Raw genomic sequence first — 25352 nt, 5'->3', positions numbered from 1 at the left:
ACCACCCAGGGAGTCGCTCCATCGCCCCTCTGCTGCTTTGAGGCTGGGGGCAGGGGGCCGGGGTCATCTACCTGGAGCGGGGCTGAGGAATTGGAGAGAGGGGTATAAGGGAACAGGACATTAACCAGGGCTGTGACCCTGCTGTGGGGACCTTGGGGTGGGGAGAGTTGCTTAGCACACCCCTCTCTTCCTCCACCCCACCCTCTCTCCGTCTGGAGGAAGGCCAAGGCCATCGCTCCCTGTCTCACTGCAGCCAGTGGGATGTGGGGCATAATTTAGCACAGAGAGCCCTGCTATTTATTACGTGTGCTCCAGTCCCATTGACGATCCCACATGATTTTATTAGGGAAAAAAGTGACAGGCAGTGTTATTGCTTTTATTATTAATGCGAGTTTTCTATGCACTCGGCTCTCTCCTCCCACCCCGGGCCTCTTCCCTGGGGGAAAAGTGCCAACCTCAGCACTCTGCAGACAATTCTGGGTCACCAGGAAGGACGCTGGGGTGAGGAGCTCCTTGCAGGGCCTCTGAGTCTTGGCACTTTTTTTCAGGTGCCCCTTCCAGGGAGTAGGGTGGGCAGAGGGGGTGGCTCTGGGGCTGTGGCCCATTAAGAATGGCCTCGGAGTTCGTCTGGCCCCGTGGTTGGCTTATCTATAGGGACAAGACCCCTCTGGGTTTTGAACTTGGGCCTCCACCCCTGGAGACAGCAGAGGGAGAAGGGCCCTGTGGAGCAGAGTCTCTGCCCAGCTGCAGGGTCCAGCCCTGCTGGGACCAGCCTTGCAGAGGAGGCTCAGAAACACTGCCCTCCCAAAGACAGCCCATGGGCAGTGCCTGGGACCCTGCCTCTTGCATCCTGGCCCTATAGACTGGGCACATCCAGGGGTGTCAGGCTCCTGAGCAGAGGGGCTATGACTCCCTACCCAGGCAGATGCAAATTGTATAGAGGACCCAGGGGACACCAGAGAGGGACCCCCTCTCCAAGCAGTGCCTCCCTTCTGGGTGGCAGTAATGGCTACAGTTCCTGAGTGCTAACCAAGGACCATGGGCCAGGAGCTTCCCTACAACCCTGAGACAATTGGGCTGTTGTTTTTCCCACTGGACAGATGAGGCAGCACAGAGAGGTGAAGGCACTTGCCTGTGGTCACACAGCAGGGCAGTGTCCTAGTCCAAGTGCTAACACACACTGTGCTACTCTGACCCCACCACTGGCTGGTGACAGTGCTCGTGGCTGGGGCAACTTCAGCCCAGGGACACGCAGGGAGGTTGCTGACCCTGGTTCCCGGTCCCCTGGGGGGGCAGGTGCCGAATCAGGGTCATCGACACCTTCGGGACGGAACCTGCGTACAACCACGAGGAGTACGCCACGCTGCACGGCTACCGGACCAACTGGGGCTACTGGAACCTCAACCCCAAGCAGTTCATGACCATGTTTCGTGAGTGCCCCACAGGGCAGGGGTGGGGTCGGGGGTCCTCCTCATGGTTCTCAGAGGTGACACGAGAGGCAGCCAGGGTCTCACTCCTCCCTCTCTTTCCTTCTCCAGCCAGTGGGGTTGGTGGGACCCAGCAAGCATCGCCTTCTCCGGCTCCATAAGTGTGTGAACCAGGAAGGAAGCCTCTGGTGCTATTTGGGGAGCAGGAAGCATGGAGGGGGTGTCCAGGGCGGGGTGACCTCCCCGACTCCAGCAGATGTAGCCTTCACCCTCCAGGAGGGAGGTTGGGCACACAGTTCCAGAACACAGGGGACTCCGCGGCCTTCCAGAAAGAGAGGCTTTCCAGAGTAGGCTGGAGAACTTCCTTGGGTGGAAAGGAGCAGGCAGGCAGTGGGAACAGATGCAGTAAAGAGGGATGTGGGAAGAACTGGAAGGTTCTGGAAATGCAGGAGTGGGCTTGGCTTCCAGGGCTCCAGGCAAGGAACGTGAGTGGAGCTGGGCTTCAGCTATTTGTTTGTTTGTTTTTTGAGACAGGATCTCGCTCTATTGCTCAGGTTGGAGTGCAGTGGTGTGATCTCCTCAGTTCACTGCAGCCTCGACCTCCTGAGCTCAAGTGATCCTCCTGCCTCAGCCTCCCGAGTAGCTGGCTTTACAGGCATCTGCTCCCATGCCCGGCTAATTTTTGTATTTTTTGTAGAGAAAGGGTTTCACCAGGTTGCCCAGGCTGGTCTTGAATTCCTGGGCTCAAGCGATCTGCCCACATAGGCCTCCCAAAGTGCTGGGATTACAGGTGCAAGCCACCGTGCCGGGTTTCAGCTGTTTTTAATGATACTCTAAAATGTATACACACACTGACCTATCCTGTTAAACGCAGCTCACTGAAAACAATTTCACCTTTTCTTGACAACTCAGGGTCAGTTCTCTGCCTCCCGGGCTCATGGGCCTGCCCTTCTGGATGGCAGAGGTGTGCGGAACTGCGTCCCTTCCTTGTGTCTGGTTCACGCTGCGCTCTTCCACCTTGTTGGGAGGCTCTCAGCTGTCACTTTTAATTGTTGTCAGTACATCTGCCTCCAGCAGCATCTTGCATGTGGCTCTTTGAAGGCTCCAGGCCAGAAAGCTAGATAAGCAGCCTTGTTAGGATTGCATCTGTTAAACTAAGAGCAACGTAGACTCTGAGCGGAGTCCTGACGGACTTGCTTGTGAGTAAAGTATGTGATTTGTATTTGGCCTGTCAAATTCATGGCATCTCTTGTGGGTGCTTGGACTGTTCTTTTTTTTCTGATTCTCTAGACTCTAGGCTATATTAGGGGCAGATGTGATTTTTGAATAAATAAGTAATGGCATCATTGAATCCCAGAAGGTTGGGAAAATGGGAAGGTTCCTGGGGCTCATGCAGTCCAGTTGAGAAAACTGAGGCCCAGAGAGGTAGAGCATGCAGCCTGAGGTCACACAGCTCAGTCGGGACCAGACTCCTTCTGCAGGGCCCGTTTCAAGGTTGCATGAGACTTCTCACTGTCCTCCCAGCAGAAGAGTGCTTGGGGTAGAGCAAGCACAGGGAGCAGATTTCTGGAGGGAAAGGAAATGGGGAGTGGAAATAGAGGCAGGGAGGAAATGATGGTGCTCTGGGCTGTGGAAGAGGAAAAGCTACGGAGGTGAGAGGCTTGGGTATTTAGATCACTTAGAAAGGAAGCAGTCAGGCCAGGCACGGTGGCTCACACCTATAATCCCAGCACTTTGGGAGGCTGAGGCAGGCGGATCATGAGGTCAGAGGCTCGAAACCAGCCTGGCCAACATGGTGAAACCCCGTCTCTACTAAAAATACAAAAATTAGCCGGGTGTGGTTGTGGGTGCCTGTAATCCCAGCTACTCAGGAGGCTGAGGCAGGAGAATCACTTGAACCCGGGAGGTGGATGTTGCAGTGAGCTGAGATCGTGCCACTGCACTCCAGCCTGGGCAGCAGAGCAAGATTCTGTCTTGGGGGAAAAACAAAATAGAGAAAAAAGAAAAAAAGGAAGGGAAGCAGTCAGATTGGAGGCTGGTAAGAGGAGCATGGAGGATCAGGGCACGGAGGAGTGGGGTGTTTTAGCCAAGGTTCCTGAATTCACGTCGGAGGACCACTGAATATTTTTTTTTTTTTTTTTTTGAGACTCTGTCACTCAGGCTGGAGTGCAGTGGCGCGATCTCGGCTCCCTGCAACCTCCACCTCCTGGGTTCAAGCGATTCTTGTGCATTAGCTTTTGGAGTAGCTGGGACCACAGGCACACGTCACCTAGCCTGGCTAATTTTTGTATTTTTAGTAGAGAGAGGGTTTTACCTTGTTGCCTAGGCTGGTCTCGAACTCCTGAGCTCAGGTGATCCACCTGCCTCAGTCTCCCAAAGTGCTGGGATTCCAGGCGTGAGCCACTGTGCCCAGCCAGGGCAACATTTTTATTGAGGTGTATTATCCTGTCGGACTGCAGGTGGCCAAAGACGATGAAGCAGGGAGGAGGGGGAAGCAGAGATGGGTTAAGAGGCTTCTGCAATATCCTGCACTGAGAAAATGAGGACTTGTCCCAGGGTGGAGCCTGCTGGATGTGGATTTCCAGACCTGCCAAACTCCTACTCATCCTTCAAAACCTCAAGTGAAATGTCTCCTCTTTTTACCATCACTTTCACTGATCCCCTCATCTCCTACTCCTGGCAGAATGTATTGCCTCTTTACCTCTATTTTTATAATTCTTAAACTTAACTCCGTTAAAGCATATGTTGAAGTATGCTAGTTATTCGCTTATACATTTCTTTTCCCTGATAGATCATGAGCCACTCAAAAAGGGGCCACTAATTGGTTTATCTTAATCTCTCTGGAGCCAACCTAGGTCCTCAGAGAGCATTAATTGATTGGATAAATCGAAGAAAGTGGGGACAAAAGGGAAGAGGGAGGCTGGCCAGTTTTAATGGCACAGAGTCCAGGAAGGAAGTCATGAGCAGGCCTGTTCCCATCTAGCTGGCTGATTTCCCCAGGGAGCTAACTGGGGGGCTGCTGCCTCTCCTGGCCTTACCCTCGCTCTGCCCCCAGGAGCTCTTGGCTTAATGGTCCCTGTTATTTTAATTGGTTGCAATACTTCCCTGTCCCCCTCTGACTGGCTTAGCTAATTGTGTTCTAAATCTGCCTCTTCTGGTGGAGTTGGTGGAATGAAGGCAGTTTAGTGAAAGATTCTTCAGCTTCAGAGAGTGGTGGAAACAGGGGAGAGGGCTGGGTGGCAGCCTTGGAGAAGCTAGAGGGGAGGGGAAGATGGTGCCGGACAGGTAAACAGGGTCGGGCAGGGGCTGCTTTGCCTGGCATGGACAGAGCCTCCTGAGACGGGAGAGCTGTCCTGACCCTGACCACCCACAGAAAGAACTCCAGGCCTCCAGGGCTCCTCCTGACCCTCCCAAAGCTCTAGAGGAGAGATCGTTTGGTTCTGTAGTTGAATTTTCAGGCCCAAGAATCTGTGAGCTTTGGGGGCACTTACACAGGAAACCATCATCTCTTCTAAGCTGTACCAGATGTTGATTATTACGTCTTGTGGGCCTTGAGGGGTGGGTGGAAATACTACAGTAGATTTACACATTTGATTAAAGCACGCATCCCAATTGGAGAAACGTTAAAATGTGGGGGATGTGCATTCAAAATGAAGAAATAGGGTATTTAGAATCAAGGCCGTTGTGGGAAATCAAGGCTGGGCAGCTGCTCCCAGCCTCCTCACTCACCATAGCCCCTTCCGTGCGGGAAGGTAGATTAAATATCACTGGATTCAATAAACGGTTTATTCGGGATCCTAGTGCGCAGAAGGCAGGGCTCGTGTGCCTGCAGATTCGTAGGTCTCATGTTCCTCTTAACCCCTCTGTGGCAGACAGAGCTTTAGCAGTCACTGCACTCCACACATGGCCATGGAATTGGAGCGTGAGATCAAACATGTTCCCTGGCCTTGGTGTGCAGGAGGGTGTGTGTCCTTATGGACAAATAAGTCAAATGGCAAGGAAATCCCGGGGCAATCCCTGCTGTAACAGAGACCTAACTGCTGCAGATGGGGCCACAAAGGGAGGCACAGTCCACCCCAGAGAAGGCTTCCAGGAGGAGGTGTCGTGTGAGAGGGGCCCCGAAGGCTGAGTAGAATTTCATCATCCGAGACAAGGGAGGAGGGCAGTGTAGGCCGAGGGGACAGCAGCAGGGGCAACGCTTGGAGGTGGGAATGGGAGGCTTCTCCCCTGTCTCATCCATCTTTGTCCAGCATTCATAAAGCCAGCCCAGGCTCTGTTTCAGGTGCTGGTGGCACAGAAGTGAACAAAACAGAACCATTGTCCACAAGGGGCTTTTATTTTAACAATTATTATTATTGTTTTTGGAGATGGAGTCTTGCTCCGTTGCCCAGGCTGGAGTGTAGTGGCGTGATCTCAGCTCACTGAAACCTCCGCCTCCCAAGTTCAAGTGATTCTCGTGCCTCAGTCTCCTGAGTAGCTGGGATAACAGGTGTGCGCCACCACACCCAGTTAATGTTTGTATTTTTAGTAGAGATGGGGTTTTGCCATGTTGGCCAGGCTGGTCTTGAACTCCTGACTTCAGGTGATCCACCTGCCTCGGCCTACCAAAGTGCTGGGATTACAGGCATGAGCCACCACACCCGGCCTATTCTGACAATGATACATGAACAAATAAATATATAGTCTAATGTCTGGTCGGTAAGTGCTGTGATGAAAAATAAAGCTGTTAGGGGACAATGAGTGACTGGGGTCAGGAGAGACCTCTCACTGGCCCATGAGCACAGTTCTGTATGGAGAGGGGTTGTGTCCAGCAGGGCTCTGGGTGGGCTGGATGGTCAAAGGTGCGGTGGGAGGGAAATGGAGGCAGAGCCTGGTGATTGTCGGGCGGACTTTGGCATATGGGGTTTTGTGCGGAGGAGGAACCTGATATGGCCTAGATTCAAAAGTGTCATTTCAGAGAAAAGACTCTACCAAGAGAGCCACAGGAATGAGGAGGCAGCTGTCAGGGTGGTCCCACTGAGAGCTTATATGGCCTAGGCCGGGGTGCAGTCACGGAGAAGGTGGAGAAAGTTCTACCTGGGATGACAGACGCTGCCTATGGGCGCAGGTGGAGGGCCAAAAGATGGGTCAGAAGCTTGGGGCTCCAGGGACTGTGAGGAGGGCAGAGTCCCTGCTGGTCACCTGGGGGCCTCAGCCTCAAACAGGGGGACTTGATGACCTCTTAGGCTACTGCTGCTACTGCTGCTGGTGCTTCTTCCTTCTTTCTTCTTCCTCTTCCTCCTGTTCCTCCTCCTCCTTCTTTTTTCCTCCTCCTCCCCGCCCCCCCGCCTCCTTCTTCGTCTTTGTCTTCATCTTCTTTGTCTTCTCCTTCTTCTCCTTCTTTCTTCTTCTTACACAGGGTCTCGCTCTGTTGCCTGGGCTGGAGTGCAGTGGTGCGATCATAGCTCACTGCAGCCTTGAACTAGCGGGCTCAAGCGATTCTCCCACCTCAGCCTCTCGAGTGTCTGGGACTATAGGCGCGTGCCACCATGCCTGGCTGATTTTTTAATTTTTAAATAGAGACAGGGTCTCACTATGTTGCCCAGGGTGGTCTCAAACTCCTGGGCTCAAGGGATCCTCCCGCCTCGGCCTCCCAAAGTGTTGGTATTATAGGCGTGAGTCACCATGCCAGGTCTAGGTTTCCTTCCGCTCTGATCTTTGTAGCAGTCTCTGGGAAGGGGGTTCGCAGGCCAGGGCACTGATTACACTCTCCCCACCGCACTCCTGTGCCCCGCCCCTTTTCCCACCCCTGCCAAAAGAGGACCTCTTGGGCGGGGCAGTCCAGGGAGGCCTGGGGCTGCCATTGGTTGTTTGGTGACCCCATTCCTTTTGCGTGCTCGGGCTGCAGCTCATACCCCCGACAACTCCTTCATGGGCTTCGTGTCCGAGGAGCTCAACGAGACGGAGAAGCGGCTCATCAAAGGCGGCAAGGCCAGCAACATGGCCGTGGTGTACGGCAAGGAGGCGAGCATCTGGAAGGTGAGCGCGGCCCCTGCGCGCGGGAAGCACCAGCCTGCTCGGCACAGGCCCCCGCCTGGGTCCCGCATCTCCTCCTTCCAGGATGCGGTGCCCTCCTCCCGCCCCAGCCCTGCATGCTGGAAATGTCTCCCATGAACCAGTTCAGGACAAAAAGTTCCTAACTGCTATTTAAAGACACCCAGCCTAGGAGCTGACAGCTTGTCCCCCGGACTCTCGTAATAAATGATTCCTTAATCGAGGACTGTGACTAAATCTTCCACCCTCCCAAGAAACAGATCAATAGACAATGTAAGCCCAGCAAGGGCGTCTTCGGTGGATGGGGGGGTGGTCAGGCTAGACTTGGGAGTTCTGTGAGATGAGAGGCAGAGAGAAGCAGGAGAGGCTTAGAGTTTACAACCCCATCTTCAGGGTTGGGGGTCCCCAGAGAGGAGCTGCCTGCATGGGGTGTTGTCTGCGAATCATCACTAACCTGCTGTCTCTCTCTGTGTTCCTTGTGCTCCCCCTGGCCATGAGGCAGCTCCAGGTATGGAAACCACTTGCCGCCTGCCCCCTCTACCCTCTGCTCCCTTCCCCTCTCCAGCAGCCGCTCCAGGGGTCTCTCCTTGTGCTGTTCTCCTGACTCAAGCTCTCTGGGGCTTGTGGCTCCTGTGGATGGACCAAGGTGGGGAAGAGGGTGATGGGGACAGCAGAGTCCTAGGAGCCGTCTTTCCTGGTTCCTCTGTCACAGGGAGGCAAGCCCCGGGAGGTCAAGGTCCTGCTTGGCACGGCCACAGGGCAGCCCCTGGGCGTGAGAGGGACCAGCGTTGGATGGGTTATTACATCAAGCAGATGGCATGAGGTCAAGGTTAATAACGAAGCTACTGATCGGGGGAAGCCCCTGTATTCTACGTCAGGCCTGTTACATGATTATTGGATTTAATCACTCTCCCAGCTGTACTGGTTAGGATTAGATCCGGCTGTCTCAGGGAAACCCCAAAACAATCGTGATTTAAACAAGATGGAAGTATATTTTCTTTCCTGCTTGCAAATTTCAGAGGTCGGGAGGGCTGGTGTGGCGTTCCCCGGGGTCTTCTTACCTTGACCCATCGTGTTTAGTTTCCACTTGGCCTTGCCTCATGGTTCAAGATGGCTACAGGTATTCGAGTCATTATATCTGCATCCCAGCCAACAAGGAGAAGGAAAGAGCAGAGCGGGACACCACGTTTCCCACGCTGCTCATCAGCTCCATCTTGGCCACAGGGCCATGCCCACTTCCAGGGGATGCTGGGTGGCATTATTTCCAGGCAGCTCAGCTCAATGTGCCCAGCCCTGTTCTGGGTTCTATGGCTGAGGAAGGAGGAGAGAAGGAGGACTCAGGGGGATCTCACCGTCTGGGTTGTGTCCACCCAAGACGCTACTGTTCACTGAGAGCTTGCTATGTGCCAGGCATTGTGCTAAGGGCTCACGTGCATCTCTTATTTAACCTTCGCACCATGAGGTAGGTGCTGCATGTGATCCTGCCCACTCTACAAATGAGGACACCAGGGCACAGTGGGTTAGAAGGTGACCCATAGCTAGTAAGCGCCGAGCTGATGTTCCAGCCTACATCAATCTAAGTCCAGAGCCAGGGGTGCTTGGCCCTGACCCCACAGCCTGTTCAGCATTATGAAGCCTTGGAGAATGGCAGAGAGAAGGCTTGAAAGCAGGAATCAAGGTCCAAGACCTCTGCTGAGATGTCAGAGGTCACTGTGGGGTGTGGAGCGGGGAGCTGGGAGATGAGGCTCCCCATGCTGATTGCCACAGCTGCAGGGAAGCCCGGGAAGCCGTGGGCACTGGGCGCTGGAGAAGAGGGCAGAGTCGGAGGGTCGTGGAACACACAGGGTCTACTTTTATCAGAAAATGCTATTAAGAAACTGGCCCAAGAGAATGAGAGGTTATGAAGTCTGGAAAGAGAAAGGTTTTATCTCTAGCGCTGGAACTTCTGTGATAGCCTGAGGCAATCCTGTTCAGCTAGAGACCTCAAAGAAACTGCTTCCAAAAAAAGACATCTTTGCTCTGGTGTTTGTAACCAAAGGAAGTCAGAGGTGGCTGGATGGAGAGAAAAATGAAAGCAGCATCTTGGGAGAGATGCCTTCCAGAGTACAGGGGATCAGGTGGCCGAGAAGCAGAGGAGGAAGGAGGGGAGATGGAAGGTCAAGTCATTTATCATCCTTCCAGGGAGCAGGAGCTGGGGACCCAGGGCAAGGCGTTGGGTGATTTTTGTGCTAAGCGGGTCTGTCTTATTCTGCATTCCCCAGAAAGTGGAGCCTGAGGCTAAGGCTTAGGTGCTATTTTAGTAGAGTGTAGTCCCAGGAAGCGAGGGGTGAGGGATCAAGGGAATGAAGCAGGAAGGAGGCAAAGGCAGCTGGTTCAGGCCCGGGGCAAACCCACCCTCATCCCTGGAGGAAACATTCCAGGCCCTCAGACAGTCATCTGGGTGAGCTTGGGTGGAACTTTTCAATCCGTAGGTGGCAACCCATGGATAAATTGTGAAGCCAACTCAGGGAGTCTTGACTAGCCTTTTTGGTTCGTGTACAATTTTTTGTAGAAACGTATGCTTTCATTTCTCCTGGGTAAATGCCCAAGAATATAATGGCTGGTTAATACTGTAGAAGTGCGTTTAACTTTTTCTAAAAAGGTGGTCATGCCATTTTATAGTCCTACCAGCAATGTACGAGGCTTTCAATTCTTGAACAAATTCATCAATGCTTGGGATGGTCAGTCTTGTAAATTTCAGCCGTTCTAACAGGCATGGAATGGTGTCTTCTTGTGGTTTAAACTGGCATTTTCCTAATGACTAATGATGAAGATATTTTTGTGTGTTTATCTGTCTTCCATATATCTTTTTTTTTTTTTTTGGTGATGTGTCTTTTTAAAAACTTTTGCCCATTGAAAATATTAGGTTGTTTATTTTCTTACTATGGAGTTGTTAAGAGTTCTTTATATATCCTGGATCCAAGTCTCGTATCAAATATATGCTTTATAAATATTTTCTTCTGGTCTGTGGCTTGTCTCTCTCTTTTTAAACATATATATATTATATACATTATATAATTATATATACTATATATTATATACATTATATATTATATATAGCATATAATATATATACTATATATTATATACAGTATATATTATATAGTATATAATATATACTATATATTATATAGTATATAATATATACTATATATTATATAGTATATAATATATACTATATATATTATATAGTATATAATATATACTATATATATTATATAGTATATAATATATACTATATATATTATATAGTATATAATATATACTATATATATTATATAGTATATAATATATACTATATATATTATATAGTATATAATATATACTATATATATTATATAGTATATAATATATACTATATATATTATACATTATATATAAAATATATATATATGTATGTAGATAGAGACAGAGAGACGGGGTCTCATTATGTTGCCCATTCGGGTCGCAAACTCCTGGGCTCAAGCGATCCTCCCGCCTCAGCCTCTCAAAGTGCTGGGTTACAGGCATGAGCCACTGCGCCTGGCCTTGTCTTTCTCTTAACAGTGTCTTTCAGCCAGGAACGGTGGCTCACGCCTGTAATCTCAGAACTTTGGGAGGCCATGGCGGGGTGGATCCCGAGGTCAGGAGATTGAGATCAGCTTGACTAACAAGGTGAAATCCCATCTCTACTAAAAATACAAAAGATTAGCCACGTGTGGTGGCGTGCGCCTGTAATCCCAGCTACTCAGGAGGCTGAGGCAGGAGAATTGTTTGAACCCGGGAGGCGGAGGTTGCAGTGAGTCGAGATAGCACCACTGCACTCCAGCCTGGGGGACAGAGGGAGACTCTGTCCCAAAAACAAACAAACAAAACAATGTCTTTCAAAGAGAAAAGTTCTTAATTTTAATGAAGTCCAGTGTTTTCTTTTAGGGATTGTGCTTTTGGTGTTGTATTTAAGAAATCTTTGTCTAACCCAAGGTTACAAAGATTTTTTTCCTGTTTTTTTGTATAAGTTTTATAGTTTTAGGTTTTGCATTTAAGTCTGTGATCCATTTTGCATGAACTTTTACATATAATAAGTAAAAAGTTCTTTTACTTTTTTGCATATAGATATCATGTTTCATGACCATTTATTGATGAAACCATCCTTCCTCCACTGAAATGTTTTGCACCTTTGTCGAAAATCAGTTGACCACACTGTGTGTGGGTCTATTTCTGGAGTCTGTATTCTGTTCCATTGATCTGTTTGTCTATCTTGATGCCAATACCACACTATCTGGATTACTGTAGCTTTATAATGAGTCTTGACATCGGTAATATAAGCCTGCTAACTGTGTTCTTTTTCAAAGTTGTTTTGTCTATTCTAGGTTCTTTGCATTTCCAAATGAGTTTTAGAATCAGCTTATCAATTTCTACAAAAAAGTACTGGGAGTTTGATTGGGATTTCAATTTTTTTTTTTTGAGTTCTGGAAAATGAATATGAAAAATTGTAGAGATAATTTAAGATCAAGGATGACTCTATTTTACTCCAGAGAGAATTTACTTTTACTCTTGGCTTGTAGCTGGGGGCCCTAGCAATCTCGGATCACCTTGATCAATATGGTGATTAAGACAACATGGATTCAGCCCCTGCAAGGACTGGTCTAGCTCTGTTTCATCCTTTTCTCTAGGGTGGAATTCCTCTGAGTTCTAATTCCAAATATGGAGCTTCCATCAGAGGTCCCCCTCCTTCAATGAAAGAAGGGATGGGCAGATAAGATGGATGAATGAGAGGATGGATGGATAGATGGATGAGTCGATGGGTGGATGGGTGAGTGGAGGGATGTGTGAGAGGGATGGATGGATGAATGGGTGGGTGGATGAGTGGATGGGTGGATGTTTGAGAGGGATGGATGGGTGAATGGATGGATGGGTGGGTGGACGCATAGAGTGATGGGCAGGTGGACAAATGGATGGATGGATGGATGGATGGATGGTGGGTGCATGGATGGATGGTGGGTGCATGGATGGATGGTGGGTAGATGGATGGATAGGATGGATGGGATGGGTGAGAGAGAGAGATGGATGAATGGACTACAGAGAGCTCCACAGCTCCTCAGAGGAGCTTAGAGGTCATTAGGGGTTCAGCAGAGGCCAAGTGGCACCACGTGAATCCATTTAAATGTTGGTCCCCATAGGGTTCCTTTGGAAAGAAAACAGTTTCATGGCTAAAAGTAATCCTGAAGCCTCTGCTCTAGTCCAATCTCTGCCACTCATAGGTTTTGAGGGCCAGAGAGGGGAGGGGCCTTTCCCAGTGTCCCACAGCCAGTTAATGGCCAACCTGAGACTGGGTCCACATCTTCTGACTTCCAGACCAAAGGGATCTCCTCCATGGACTTTGCCTTCTGTGGTTTGCATGTGGTTCCCATCTCCTCCTCTTCTTTTTCCAGGGGAAGGAGAAGTTCCTGGGCATCCTGAACAAATACATGGAGATCCATGGCACCGTGTACTACGAGAGCCAGCGACCCCCCGAGGTGCCAGCCTTTGTGAAGAACCACGGCCTCTTACCGCAGCCTGAGTTTCAGCAGCTGCTGCGCAAGGCCAAAGTGAGCTCCCATCCCCCGCACCATTCTCACACTTGCCGGCTGCAGACACTGAGGTCACCACCCATGCCTGCCACCACCACTCAGGCCCCTTCCACATATGGACATACCCCAGCATGCTCTGCTGCCCTGAGCCCCACATCTGGCCAGAGCCCAGGGGCAGAGATGTGGGTGCCAACCAGGCAGGAGAGGTCCTATAGAGAAAGGGACCTGGGCAGGGCCAGCAGAGCAGCAGAGCCGTGGCTCAGTGATGGGGAAGTAGAGTTGGACTGCCCATCCGCCCCCTTGCAGTACCAGTCCAGCCAAATGGACTCCTGGGTCAGGCCTAGCTTTTGGAGACACTGAGCTGGGGGGTGGGTGGGTGGGTGGAGAGAAGGGTCCTGGCTAGAGTGCCATTGAGCCACTAGTCCTGAGTGACTGCTTCAGGGGTCCCTGAGCTGTACTCCTGGAGCAGCAGTTGACACAGTGGCAAAACCCTGACTGGACCCTGGAGTATCAGCTGAGGCTGGAGAGTCTCCAGCCAGCTTCTAGGCACCCCCTCACCCTCTTTTTTATGAGACAGGGTCTTGCTCTGTCACCTACGCTGGAGTGCAGTGGTGCAATCAGGGCTCACTGCAACCTTATACTCCTAGGCTCACACAGTCCCCTCACCTCCACCTCCCGAGTAGCTGGGACTATTGGCATACACCACCACACCTGGCTAATTTTTAAATTTTTTGTAGAGATGGTGTCTTCCTACATTGCCCAGGCTGGTGTCAATCTCCTGGGCTTAAGCGACCCTACCACCTCGGCCTCTCAAAGTGCTGGGATTACAGATGTGAGCCACTGCACCTGGCCCCAGGCCCTCTCTTGATCTCACCATAGCTTGTTTCCCAAGGCATCTTGGATGTGTGTGTGTGTGTGTGTGTGTGTGTTGGGGGCAGTGGAGATGCTTGCATGCAGTGAATAACCTGAACAACCTCACAGAACAGCCCTGGATTCAGAATCATTTATTAAGTGCCTTCGAGGCCAGCCCTGTGCACTCCTAGCACAAGTTACTTAAAAAATAATAATTTTGGCCAGGTGTGGTGGCTCACGCCTGTAATCCCAACACTTTGGGAGGCCGAGGTGGGCGGATCACGAGGTTAGGATATCGAGACCATCCTGGCCAACATGGTGAAACCCTGTCTCTACTAAAATACAAACAAACAAACAAACAAACAAAAAATCAGCTGGGTGTGGTGGCGGGCGCCTGTAGTCCTGGCTACTCAGGAGGGTGAGACAGGGGAATTGCTTGAACCCGGGAGGCAGAGGTTGCAGTGAGATGAGATGGTGCCACCGCACTCCAGCCTGGTGACAGAGCAAGACTCCGTCTCAAAAAAAATTTTTTTTCAACTTTTATTTTAGATTTAAGGGGTACATATGCAGGCTTGGTACCTGGGTATATTGCATAATGCTGAGGTTTGGGATATGAAGGATCTTGTCACCCAGGTAGTGAGGATAGTACCCAGTAGTTAATTCTTCCGTCTTTACCCCCTTCCTCCTCCCCACTCCAGGAGTCCCCAGTGTCTGTTGTTGCCATCTTTATGCCCATAAGTACCCAATGTTTAGCTCCCACTTATAAGTGAGAATATGCGGTATTTGGTTTCTGTTCCAGCTTTAATTCACTTAGGATATTGGCCTCCTGCTGTATCCATATTGCTGAAAAGGACATGATTTTGTTCTTTTTTTGTGTCTGCGTAGTATCTTATGGTGTCTATGTACCATACTTTCTTTATCCAAGCCACCGTTAATGGGCATCTGCATTGGTTCCATGTCTTTGCTATTGTAAATAGCCTGGCACAAGTTAGATGCTGAATAAATGTTTTTGGGATGAGTGAGTGAGGTTCCTGAAGGTCTCTTGCAGGTGCGGGCCTGCAGCTTTCTCGGCCTGAAACCCTTGTTCTTTTCTTCCTCCCTCCAGAATCATAAATCATAGCCTGATAGAGCAAGAAGAGACCATTGATAATACCTAATTAGACCCCCTTATTTCACAAATGGGGAAACTGAGGCCCAGAGAGGGGAAGTGCTTGCCCGTGGCACAAGATGTTCTGGGCTGGCTTTTCCAGCCCTGTTATAGCTCACATAACAGGCTGAGCAAAAATAATCGCTCCAGGCCCAGCTGCCTCCTGTGAATATCCCGAAGCCTAACCTTGTCCCCGGCATCCTGGTGCTTACTGGGCTGTGGCGGCCCAGCCCTTCCTGATCACCGCGCCCCTTGACTCTGCAGCTCTTCATCGGGTTTGGCTTCCCCTACGAGGGCCCCGCCCCCCTGGAGGCCATCGCCAATGGTTGCATCTTCCTGCAGTCCCGCTTCAGCCCGCCCCACAGCTCCCTCAACCACGAGTTCTTCCGAGGCAAGCCCACCTCCAGAGAGGTGAGTGGAAAGCATCCTGGTCCCCGATCAGGAGGGGCCGGGACAGAGACCCCTGCAGGTCCTGGAAGAGGCAGACTGAGATGTGGGGCAAAAGGAGATAGGACAAGTGTATGGGGTACCTTTCTTTGTCCCTGTCCCACTGGCAGGCACAGGGGGCATCTGCGATCTCTGTACCCTTGCCAGGTGTTCTCCCAGCATCCCTACGCGGAGAACTTCATCGGCAAGCCCCACGTGTGGACAGTCGACTACAACAACTCAGAGGAGTTTGAAGCAGCCATCAAGGCCATTATGAGAACTCAGGTGAGAGCAGCCACATACAGTTGAGACCCCTCACTAGTCCACACTGCTGATCTTCACTCTGATTAGAAAACGGTGTCCCCCTCTGGGTGAGTTCAGACTTGCAGGCCTGGGTTGGCAAAGGTGTCCATCCCTCCCCTGGTCAGACACAGCCCTGAGCCAGGGCATGTGGATTGGAGAATGGAATGGGGGACCCCATTCATCTACTCAGGTGTGATGTGTGGGGAATGCCTTTGTGCAGTGAGCAACCTGCACAACCTTACGTGGCAGCCCTGGATCTCAAATTGTTTATGGAGCACTTTTGAGGGCCAGGTGCTAACTGAATGTTTTCACGATGGATGTGTGGAGGTTCTTTAAACTGCTGCAGGTGTGGGTTTGCAGCCTTTACACAGCACATTTCAAAATATAATGTGCGCACAGAGCATCTGTTAATGCGGGGCAACGCTTCCAGTAGCAAGGGGGCAGAACACCTTGGGTCTCCAGCGAACGTGGGTGCTGGTGTGTGTAGGTGCACATGTGTGGGCTGGGTGAGAGTGAGGAGGGGCTTGTGCCTGATGCTCATCTCCGCAGTGGACATGTTTGTGGCTTTTGATTGTGCTTTGTGCTTGGCTGGTTCCTTCATTCTGGGGAGGCTCAGACCCGGTGAACGAGAGAGCCTCCTCTCACTGTGGTTCTCCTGGATCCCCTTCTTGCTATAGCTCAGATAACAGGCTGAGCAAAAATAATTGCTCCAGGCCGGGAATGGTGGCTCCCGCCTGTAATCCAGCACTTTGGGAGGCCGAGGCGGGCAGCTCACTTGAGGCCAGGAGTTTGAGAGCAGCCTGGCCAACATGGCAGGTTTCTCAAAGTCAGGGACTGTCTGAGATTGGATTCCTCCAGGAAGTAACATGAAAACAGGGATTTTAGCAGTAGTTTATTTGGGAGGCAACCCCAGGAAGCAGGCACGGAGGTGCCAGGTGAGGCAGGGTGTGTATCAGCAGTTGGCACCTGGAGCTCATCACCACGGGAGCCCCTGCAAGATGGGGTAGGTCACATCCCAGAGCTGTCCTGCCCAAGGAGAAAGAGGCTAGGGTAGGTATTCTCCTCTTCCCATCCATCTGTGGCTGAGGGTGGTGCCTGGGATGCCAGTTCCTGACACTTTTGGCCTGCACACGGGTGGGCTCGGCAGGCCAGAGACAGCCCTGAGGTGGAGTCACCGGTGACGGAGGGTGGGGCGCTGATGGCCCTGCTGCAGGGAGAGGTTGTGTGACCTTGTAATGCTGGATCCTAGCAAAGCACCGGCCTAGACAGAGTGGGGAGGGATAAAAAGCTCCCTTGCTAGCTCTCAGTGCAGTGTTGTCCCCTGTCCTGGGCTGGTGGCTTAAGTTCTGGCAAGGCCTTGTAGAGCAAAAGCAACTAGAGGCCAGGTGCAGGGGCTCACACCTGTAATCCCTGCACTTTGGGAGGCCGAGGCGGGCGGATCACTTGAGGCCAGGAGTTTGAGAGCAGCCTGGCCAACATGGTGAAACCCCATCTCTACTAAAAATACAAAAAGAAATTTAGACAGGCGTGGTGGCACACGACTGTGATCCACCAAGAGGCTGAGGCAGGAGAATCGCTTGAACCTGGGAGGTGGAGGTTACAGTGGGCCGAGATCATGCCACTGCACTCCAGCCTGGGTGACAGAGCGAGACTCCCTCTCAAAAAAATTTTAAAAAGATAAATAGGAACTTGGCCCCTTGGCCACGCCCTAGGAAGAGGGCCAGGTATTTGACTGGTACCAGCTTATAGGCTTAAATGGGGCTAGAAGTACCAGTGCCAGGAAGGAGGCCTCAGTGCATAGGAAAGAAGAGTGAAGGGGGTTAACTGATTAATTTCACTGCTGGAAACTGACCAACCCCAGCCCCCTGCACGGGGAAGCTGGCAACAAGGCGTACAGATAGGCAAGGGGGCTCCTGTCACCCCACAGTCTCCTCCGGCTTCTTCTCCCTGCTTCTCCACCCACCTCCCTCTGCTCTCCTCCCTCTCCCCTCCCCTTGCAAACCAATCCTCCAAGACTTCTCCTGCAGAGGGGCTCGGGCAAGGCTGGGGAGGGGGACTACATAGACTTTTCCAATGTGGGGAGCAGTGTTTGGCCCAACCTCCAAGACACATTGTTAAGCTAAAAGAGCGAGACACTCCACCTTGGGGATAACTTGCCCCCCCGGGAGGCCCAGAAAGCGGGGTCGGGGGAGGGCTGTGTGCGTGAAGGTGCTGGGATAGTTGCGGGTATTTCTGGTTGGACACACCAGAAATTGATAACTGGGGGAAGGACTGACTGTCTGCGGTGAGAGGAAACTTCCCTTTCATTGCTTTCCTGTTTTTTTTTTTTACATGAACATCTGTTTAACTTTGTTAATTAGTTAATTAAAAAATAACAATTACAAAAGGATTAAGGAAGCAAGGTATTGCACATCTGACCAGCTGAGATTTGTGCTGGGCCCCAAACCAGCGGAGGCCCCTCTGCCTTCAGACCCCTCCCTTCTGTGGGCCCCACCCCTCCGCATAACAGTTCACCCCCTCAGCTCACAGCAGCTCAAAAACATTTATGTGCCGAAGAGTCACCCGGGGGGAGGGCCTTAAATGCAGATTCTCGAGCCTGTCCCACACCTTCCCATTTAATAGGACCCAGCTTCGCGTGGGAATCTGCATTTTAAACAAGAACTCTGGGTAATTCTAATCATCCCATTTTATTATTTTTTTAAAATTTTCTTTTTATATTATTTGAATAGAGATGGGGTGGGGCGGGGGGGTCTCATTTTGTTGCCCAGGCCAGTCTTGAACTCCTGGGCACAAGCGATCCTCCCGCCTCGGCCTCCCAAAGTGCTGGGATTACAGGCATGAGCCACCATGCCCGGCCTAATAATTCTATTTTAGAAAACAGATTTAGGGACAGCTGGTGGAGGCTGAGAGCAAATGAGGGCTGCCATCATGGGGAGTGGCTTGTTCTGCAAGTCGTGTGGCCTTTTACAGGGAGAGGGAGGGAGGAGCGGCCAGGATGGGGAGAAAGAGGTGAGAAGAAGAGGTGAGAAGAGGGAAGTCTAAGACACAGCGAGCCGGCCCCCGGCCTGACAGCCATGGAAAACCAGGGCCCGGCACCCCTTCTGTGTCTCTGCACCTCCCCGGGTTTGCCTGTGGACATCTCTGTGTCCAGAGCAAGGCCATTCAAGGTGATGCCAACACTGGCCTCCGCTGCACCCCTCCCTGCTGTCATTCCCGCAGGCCAGCAGTTCCCAGGCAGGATCAGCACCTGTCACTCTGTCAAGACTGATTAGGGCGCACACCTGTAATTAGACCTAATGGGGGTAATTTCCAGGCCAGGCAGGCTGGCTCCTCTGGCAGGAGATTCGTGGCAGGCGGAACATCGTCGTTGGCTGTGAGTGTTTGCTTCACACAGGGACCTTTGAATTATCTTGTGACAAGGGCTTACAGACACAGGAGCAAGAGTAACTCAGAGATTTGCTGTCAGGGAGCTGGGGAGCGGCATTTGGAGGGGAAACTCTTCTCTGGGGAGTTTTATTTATAACCTGAGAGTGATGCCTTGTCCCCGCAAGACCCCCAGAAGTGTGTGGGGCTCAGAGGCTCCCAGGACTTCGTCATGAGTGTTTAGGGAACCAGCTGGGGCAGCAACTGGCTGCCAGGGTCTTCTTGGGCCATCGGCTCGGGAATGAGAGCAGGTCGGGACAGGGCTGTGCAGAGCATGGGGCTTCAAGGCTGGGCTGGGGATGGGACCTGCAGATTCTCCGGGACTTCGAACTTGCCCCAGCGTTGAGAATACCCACGCACAGTGCAGGGGGACGTCAGTGCTGGGGCAATGTCTGGCTTCAAGGACATCAGTGACTGCCGCTTCCCTGGGACCCTTGAGTGTCAGGGATGTCCCCTTGGCCAGAGGCCCCAGGATGGGTCTCCTAAGAAGTGGGGTACACAGAAAGCAGGACCGAGTTTGGCGCAGTTGGACTTTCTAGCACCACCCAACGCTGATGAGGAAGAAAGGAGGTGTTTGCAGGCTTGAGTCAAACAGTTAGATTTCACCCACTGGCTAAAGACGGGAAAGCGGCCTCATTAGGAGATGGGCTGGGCCAGGTCAGGTGCCACCAGGCATGGTGGGGTGGGGAGGTTGAAGCCTAAAACAGACCTTTCTCTGAGTCCGGGATGGCTCCTTCCTGAGTCCTGACTGCTGCCCCTGCCCTTTCAGGTCAGTGATTTTCTCCACGGTGGCTCTGCACTGGGCCTGAGAAGGTTAATGGAACAGGAAGGGGTTGGTTGGTTAAGAAGTCGGGGGGAGGCAGGAGTACCCCCTTACTCCTATGTCACTCTTCCCTCCATTCCCCTGGTTTCTTTTACCCAAGCTACTGCATGCATCTGCCCACAGGACAGGTTGCTGTGTGACTATTAGATATTTATTTATTTATTTATTTATTTATTTATTTTTGAGACAAAGTCTCACTCTGTTGCCCAGGCTGGAGTGCAATGGTGCAGTCTCAGCTCACTGCAACCTCCACCTCCCAGGTTCAAGTGATTCTCCTGCCTCAGCCTCCCAAGTAGCTGGGATTACAGGCACCTGCCACCATGCCTAGCTAATTTTTTTTGTATTTTTAGTAGAGCTGGGTTTCACCACGTTGGCCAGGCTGGTCTTGAACTCCTGACCTCAGGCGATCCGCCCACCTCGGCCTCCCAAAGTGCTGGGATTACAGGCATGAGCCACCGTGCCGGGCCAACTATTAGATATTTAGACAGACAACCTGTGGCCTCTGTTTGGGGGTTTGTGCCTGTGGGGGCAGGGTACTTTACAAATGTCATCTCATTCCCGCCGACTGGGAGATGCCCCTGTGTTCCTCTGCATGAATGTCCCATGTCTTGGGCAGGATACAGGCAGAGCTGGAGATGCCTTTTCACTCCATGACTATTTCCTGAGCACCCACTGTATGCCAGGCACTGTGCCAGGCACCAGAGATTCAGTGTGAACAAGCCATAGTCCCCACCCTCAAGGGGTCCATAAGTTTATGAGAGACATGAGGAATACACAGGAGACAATAACACAGGGGCTCATTCTGTGCTGGGGGAAGTCTGGGGTGCTGGGAGTCACCAAGGAAAGTGTTCCTGTAACAGGAGTAGGGGTGGGGCTCAGGGAAAGCTCCCTGGAGCAGGTGATGCCTAAGAGGGTGGGTGGGCTGTGGGAAGAGGAGGTGTCAAAGCCTAGGAGGGGATAGAGCGCTGAGCTTTATCCTCGGTGCAGTTGGGACGGGGACCTGGGAGGGGGTGGGGAGGGATGAGGCTGGGCCTCGTGGGTCCTGAGCCTGAGTCCCGGAGGGCTACTGGAGGGTGTGCGGGGAACAGGGACTCTGAGCTGGGTGGAAGGGCCAGGTGGATGGGGTGGTCGGCTCCCTAATGGGGTCACATCCCCCATTAGGATGTGAGAGCCCACCAGACCTCCACCCCCAATGCCGAGCATGGCAGGGCCCCCGACGGCTGGGCCTTCTCCCGCCCCATGTGTCTGCCCATCCCTCCCACAGGTAGACCCCTACCTACCCTACGAGTACACCTGCGAGGGGATGCTGGAGCGGATCCACGCCTACATCCAGCACCAGGTCGGTGAGCCCTCTGGTCCCTGCCCCAGATCCTGTCAGACCAGAGGAGGGGCTGAGCCAGCTTCATTGTCTGCCCAGGGCCCTGCACCCGTGAAACCATCCAGCTCCCTGCTCCCTCCTCCAGCCTGTCCAGTCTCTTTTCCCAGAGTTCCCTCAGGGCTGGAGACAGGCAGGCCTGACTGCGGGCCTGGAAAGCAGCACACTCCGGGCACTCCTGCTGTCTGGGCCCAGCCTTAGAGCCCAACTCCACGGCACTAACAGAAACACACAGACTTTCGTTCTTAGAAAACAGTGGTTCGAAAGTCTTCTAACTGATTGAGATTTGGTAACTGAATGGGAAGTGAAGATCCCCAGACGCTCCGCCCACCTGCTAAGGATGGCAGTGAGACTGGAATGGGAGATTAGGATCTCTGCCCTGAGAAACCAGGGGACAGCCCCACGGTTTCAAAAGCTTGGCCACCTCAGCCCCCGAGGGAGCGCCCTGGCAGGCAGCTGTCCGAGGAGTACACTCCTCCTCCCACAGATGCTCAGAGTGCCTGGAAGTCGTGGGTGAGGAGGAGGGCGTGCCCTGTTCCTGGGGAGTCCTGGCCCTCCACTGCATCCTGGCGGATCTGAGCCACCATGAGGGCTGCAGGTGGCCCAGATGGAGCGTGGCTCTGCAGGCTCTGGGTGTCCAGGGTGATGCCTGGGGTGGGCCTTGGGCTCAGGGCCCTGGGGCAGGTGGCCGTATGGCTGTAAGAAATTTCCACAGATAGTACGTGACCTCCCTTTCCATCTTGTTGGCCCCACCAATATTAGGGGCCGAGAGAGTCTGGTTCTCCCCTGTCCCTTTACAGATGGGAATACTGAGACCCCCAGAAGGGAGAGCGTATTCAGGTGAGGGGGTGAGGGTCAGGGCCGTGGCCAGAACCCAGGACTGAACCCAGACTGGAAGCTCACAGAAAAGCATTCATGGGGCCCTCCGGCCCCTGGAGTTGAACCCTGCAGGGAGAGCCTCACGGCCAGCCTGGGGCCCTGTCCCCATGGAGGGCAGGGCTCGTGGGCCCCAGGGTAGGAACCCCAGCCTGACCTGAGCATCGAGGCAGCTCCAGGGCACACAGGATGCAGAGGGCCCTGAATCCAAGTCCTGTTCTGCCATCTAACCCCAAGGCCCTGGGCGGATGCTGTGACCTCTGAGCCTCCATAATTCCTGTAAGCGATCTGGAGATACGAGTGTCCATGAGAAGTAAATGAAATAATGCAGGTAAAGCTACCTGGTATTCAGTAAGCGCCCAGTAGTGGTGGCTCATACTGGCACGGCAGGGCCACACCTTCAGGTGTCTCCCAGGCACACCTGGGTCGCACTTCCCCACCCTAACACTGCTCTCCTCCTTGCAGGACTTCTGCATAGCTCCAGGCCCTGCCCTACCAGAGGCCCACGCCCCGCAGAGCCCCTTTGTCCTGGCCCCCAATGCCACCCACCTCGAGTGGGCTCGGAACACCAGCTTGGCTCCTGGGTCCTGGCCCCCCGCGCACGCCCTGCGGGCCTGGCTGGCCGTGCCTGGGAGGGCCTGCACCGACACCTGCCTGGACCACGGGCTAATCTGTGAGCCCTCCTTCTTCCCCTTCCTGAACAGCCAGGACGCCTTCCTCAAGTGAGTGTTCCCCCACCCTCCCCACCCAGCCGCTATCATCACTGGCCCAGCCGGGTTCACTGAGAGCTCTCATGCCCAGAACCGGCCCTCAGCCCTGCCAGTGTCGGGGGATGTAATGCTTTCCAATGAGTCACGAAGGATCCAGAAGGGATCCTCCAGGCCATTATCCAGGTCATTGCTGCCCTACTCTTGGCCAAGCCCTAAACTACCAGGGAAAGCTCCTTCCATTGCCTGCTCTCTTCCACCCACTCAGCCCCCTGCCCAGCCTGTGGGCATCGTCCTGTCCCAGACCATGAAAGCTGTCCCAGGTGCTCCTCCTACTGGGTCTGCCTGGGTCCCCAGCCCTCCAGGCCAGGCCCCTCTCTTCTCCAGGGGTCCCTTGGACAGCAGGTGGGATAAAGGAGCCGTAACACATCTCCTTACCCAGTCTGGGATGGGATGGGCCAGAGAAGGGGAGCAGGCAGGACTAGGCTGGGGGCAGCCCCTACCCCGCCCCAGCCCTTCTGCCCAAGTGACCAACGCTGAGTGACGGTGCTGTGCGGTCCCTGCCAGGCTGCAGGTGCCCTGTGACAGCACCGAGTCGGAGATGAACCACCTGTACCCGGCCTTCGCCCAGCCTGGCCAGGAGTGCTACCTGCAGAAGGAGCCTCTGCTCTTCAGCTGCGCTGGCTCCAACACCAAGTACCGCCGGCTCTGCCCCTGCCGCGACTTCCGCAAGGGCCAGGTGGCCTTGTGCCAGGGCTGTCTGTGAGTCCGCCTCTGCCGCCCTGCCTGGCACCCACGCTGGCTCTCTCCTGCCGCAGGAGAAAGCACCAGCAGGTTCTGAGCCCTGGCTGCTTGTCCTCCTCGCAACCCCTCCGGGCCGGAGCTTCCTTCCTTAGCCAGGAAGCTGGCAGAGGAGAGCCGTGCCCGGGAATAGGAGGAGGCAGCACGCCGAGCCCCTGGGACCTCCCAGGCAGGCTCCAGTTCTCTCCTGGGGACTCACGGCAGCATCGTGGCCAAGCAGGTGTCGGACTGCTCAGAGTCCGCATGGCCCAGGAGCAGGTGGTTGGAGGCCCCTGGCTTTGTGCAAGGCCGGATCTGGGCCAGGTGGCGAAAGGGGCCCAGTCATTCTTGGGCCCAGGATGGGGCCTCTAGACTTGAAAGGGAGAGGAGCAGGGACCAGGCTGCCCCACGGTCCCTGAAGGGTCCAAGGAGGGGCCCTCTCCATGGCCCTGGAGAGTGGGCCTGGGTGGTACCTGCTCCAGGCAGGGAAACTGGGGGCTCGCCCTTCTCCTGTGAGGGGAGCCAGGCACACAGGGCCCATTGGTGTTTGGGATGTGGACAGAGGGGCAGGGGGCTGGGAGAAGGCTAAGCCGAGGGGTCCTGTTTGTGCCTCCCCTTAGTTCCTTCCCTCCCGATTTCCCGATTCCCCCACCCTCCCTCTACACTTGAGGACCACAGTTGGGGGTGTAGGGACCACCCAGACCCTCGTTGAATTGTTTCTCTCTCCTGCTTGTTCCAACCCTTTTCACTCTGGGCTTCTCCCAAAACCCATCCTGGCATGACCTGCGACTCCAGACGGTGGATTTGTTCCAAAGCCTCAATCCCTACCGCCTCCAAGGGGCAGGTTTCCACTCCAGCCTCAGAGATCAGGCTCTGGGACCCCCATCCGGGGGTGGCCTTCATGCACCAGCCACTTCCGCAGGTGCTGACTCCCCCACTCCCTGGCATTTTTTGCAGACAAGGGCTTGGGATGGACCCTCAGCCCCATGGTACGCCCTGCCCAGTTTCCAGTTGCCCTGTCCACTTACCCTAGGTAGCCCCCCACCCCATCAGTGCCGAGTCCTTGTCCCTACCTCCAGCTTCCTCCAGCCTCAAACCGCCTCTGGATCTAGCTGTCCTTCTCCGAGTGGCACGCCTGCCCCAGGATGCCCCCTTTCCCTCCCCCCATGCCCAGAGCCCCGCCTGCCTCAGCGGGTGAGGCCTTCAGAACACTGCCACCCACCCAGTTTTATAATCCCGCTCCCTCTCCAGGCAACCCCACCCACCAACCTAGGCCTGCTCCTCCACCCTTCCCGGGAGGCAGCCCCGGGATGCTGAGAGTTGGTGGAGGGGCCAGGCTGGACACTTCCCGTGGGAGTCCCCTCCAGACCTGGCTGGCCCCTGCAGCCACAGAAACCACGATGGCAAAAAATCTCATTGGTTCCCAAGGACTAACCTGTGGGGGAAAGCAATAGAGACACTCTTTTTCTCTCTTTTTTTAAAGATTTATTTCTTGAAATAATAAATATTTTATTGGGATGTGAGATGTGGAAGAGGAACTGTGCTGGATTCTCATCTTTTCCTGCGGCATCCGGAGCTCGCCCAGGGTGGAG

General features: G+C 53.4%; 1 protein-coding gene across 3 annotated transcripts in view; it reads left to right on the top strand.

The window, feature by feature from the left end:
* Positions 1-25283, top strand: part of MGAT5B (alpha-1,6-mannosylglycoprotein 6-beta-N-acetylglucosaminyltransferase B) — an 83462-nt gene extending 58179 nt beyond the window's left edge. For all 3 annotated transcript variants that reach the window (XM_055388837.2, XM_055388838.2, XM_055388836.2), the window contains 8 exons: positions 1297-1430; positions 7315-7445; positions 12911-13066; positions 15312-15458; positions 15642-15758; positions 21287-21361; positions 22739-22995; positions 23548-25283. In XM_055388837.2, coding sequence (XP_055244812.2) covers positions 1297-1430; positions 7315-7445; positions 12911-13066; positions 15312-15458; positions 15642-15758; positions 21287-21361; positions 22739-22995; positions 23548-23746 — 1216 coding nt within the window. In that variant the 3' untranslated portion in view covers positions 23747-25283. The remainder of the gene's footprint in view (positions 1-1296; positions 1431-7314; positions 7446-12910; positions 13067-15311; positions 15459-15641; positions 15759-21286; positions 21362-22738; positions 22996-23547) is intronic.
* Positions 25284-25352: the final 69 nt, after the last annotated feature.

This window comes from Gorilla gorilla, chromosome 4, assembly GCF_029281585.2.
Source record: "Gorilla gorilla gorilla isolate KB3781 chromosome 4, NHGRI_mGorGor1-v2.1_pri, whole genome shotgun sequence".
Classification (NCBI taxonomy): domain Eukaryota; kingdom Metazoa; phylum Chordata; class Mammalia; order Primates; family Hominidae; genus Gorilla; species Gorilla gorilla.
Note: the sequence above shows the minus strand (reverse complement) of the source record. Positions and strands in the feature narration are given on the sequence as shown.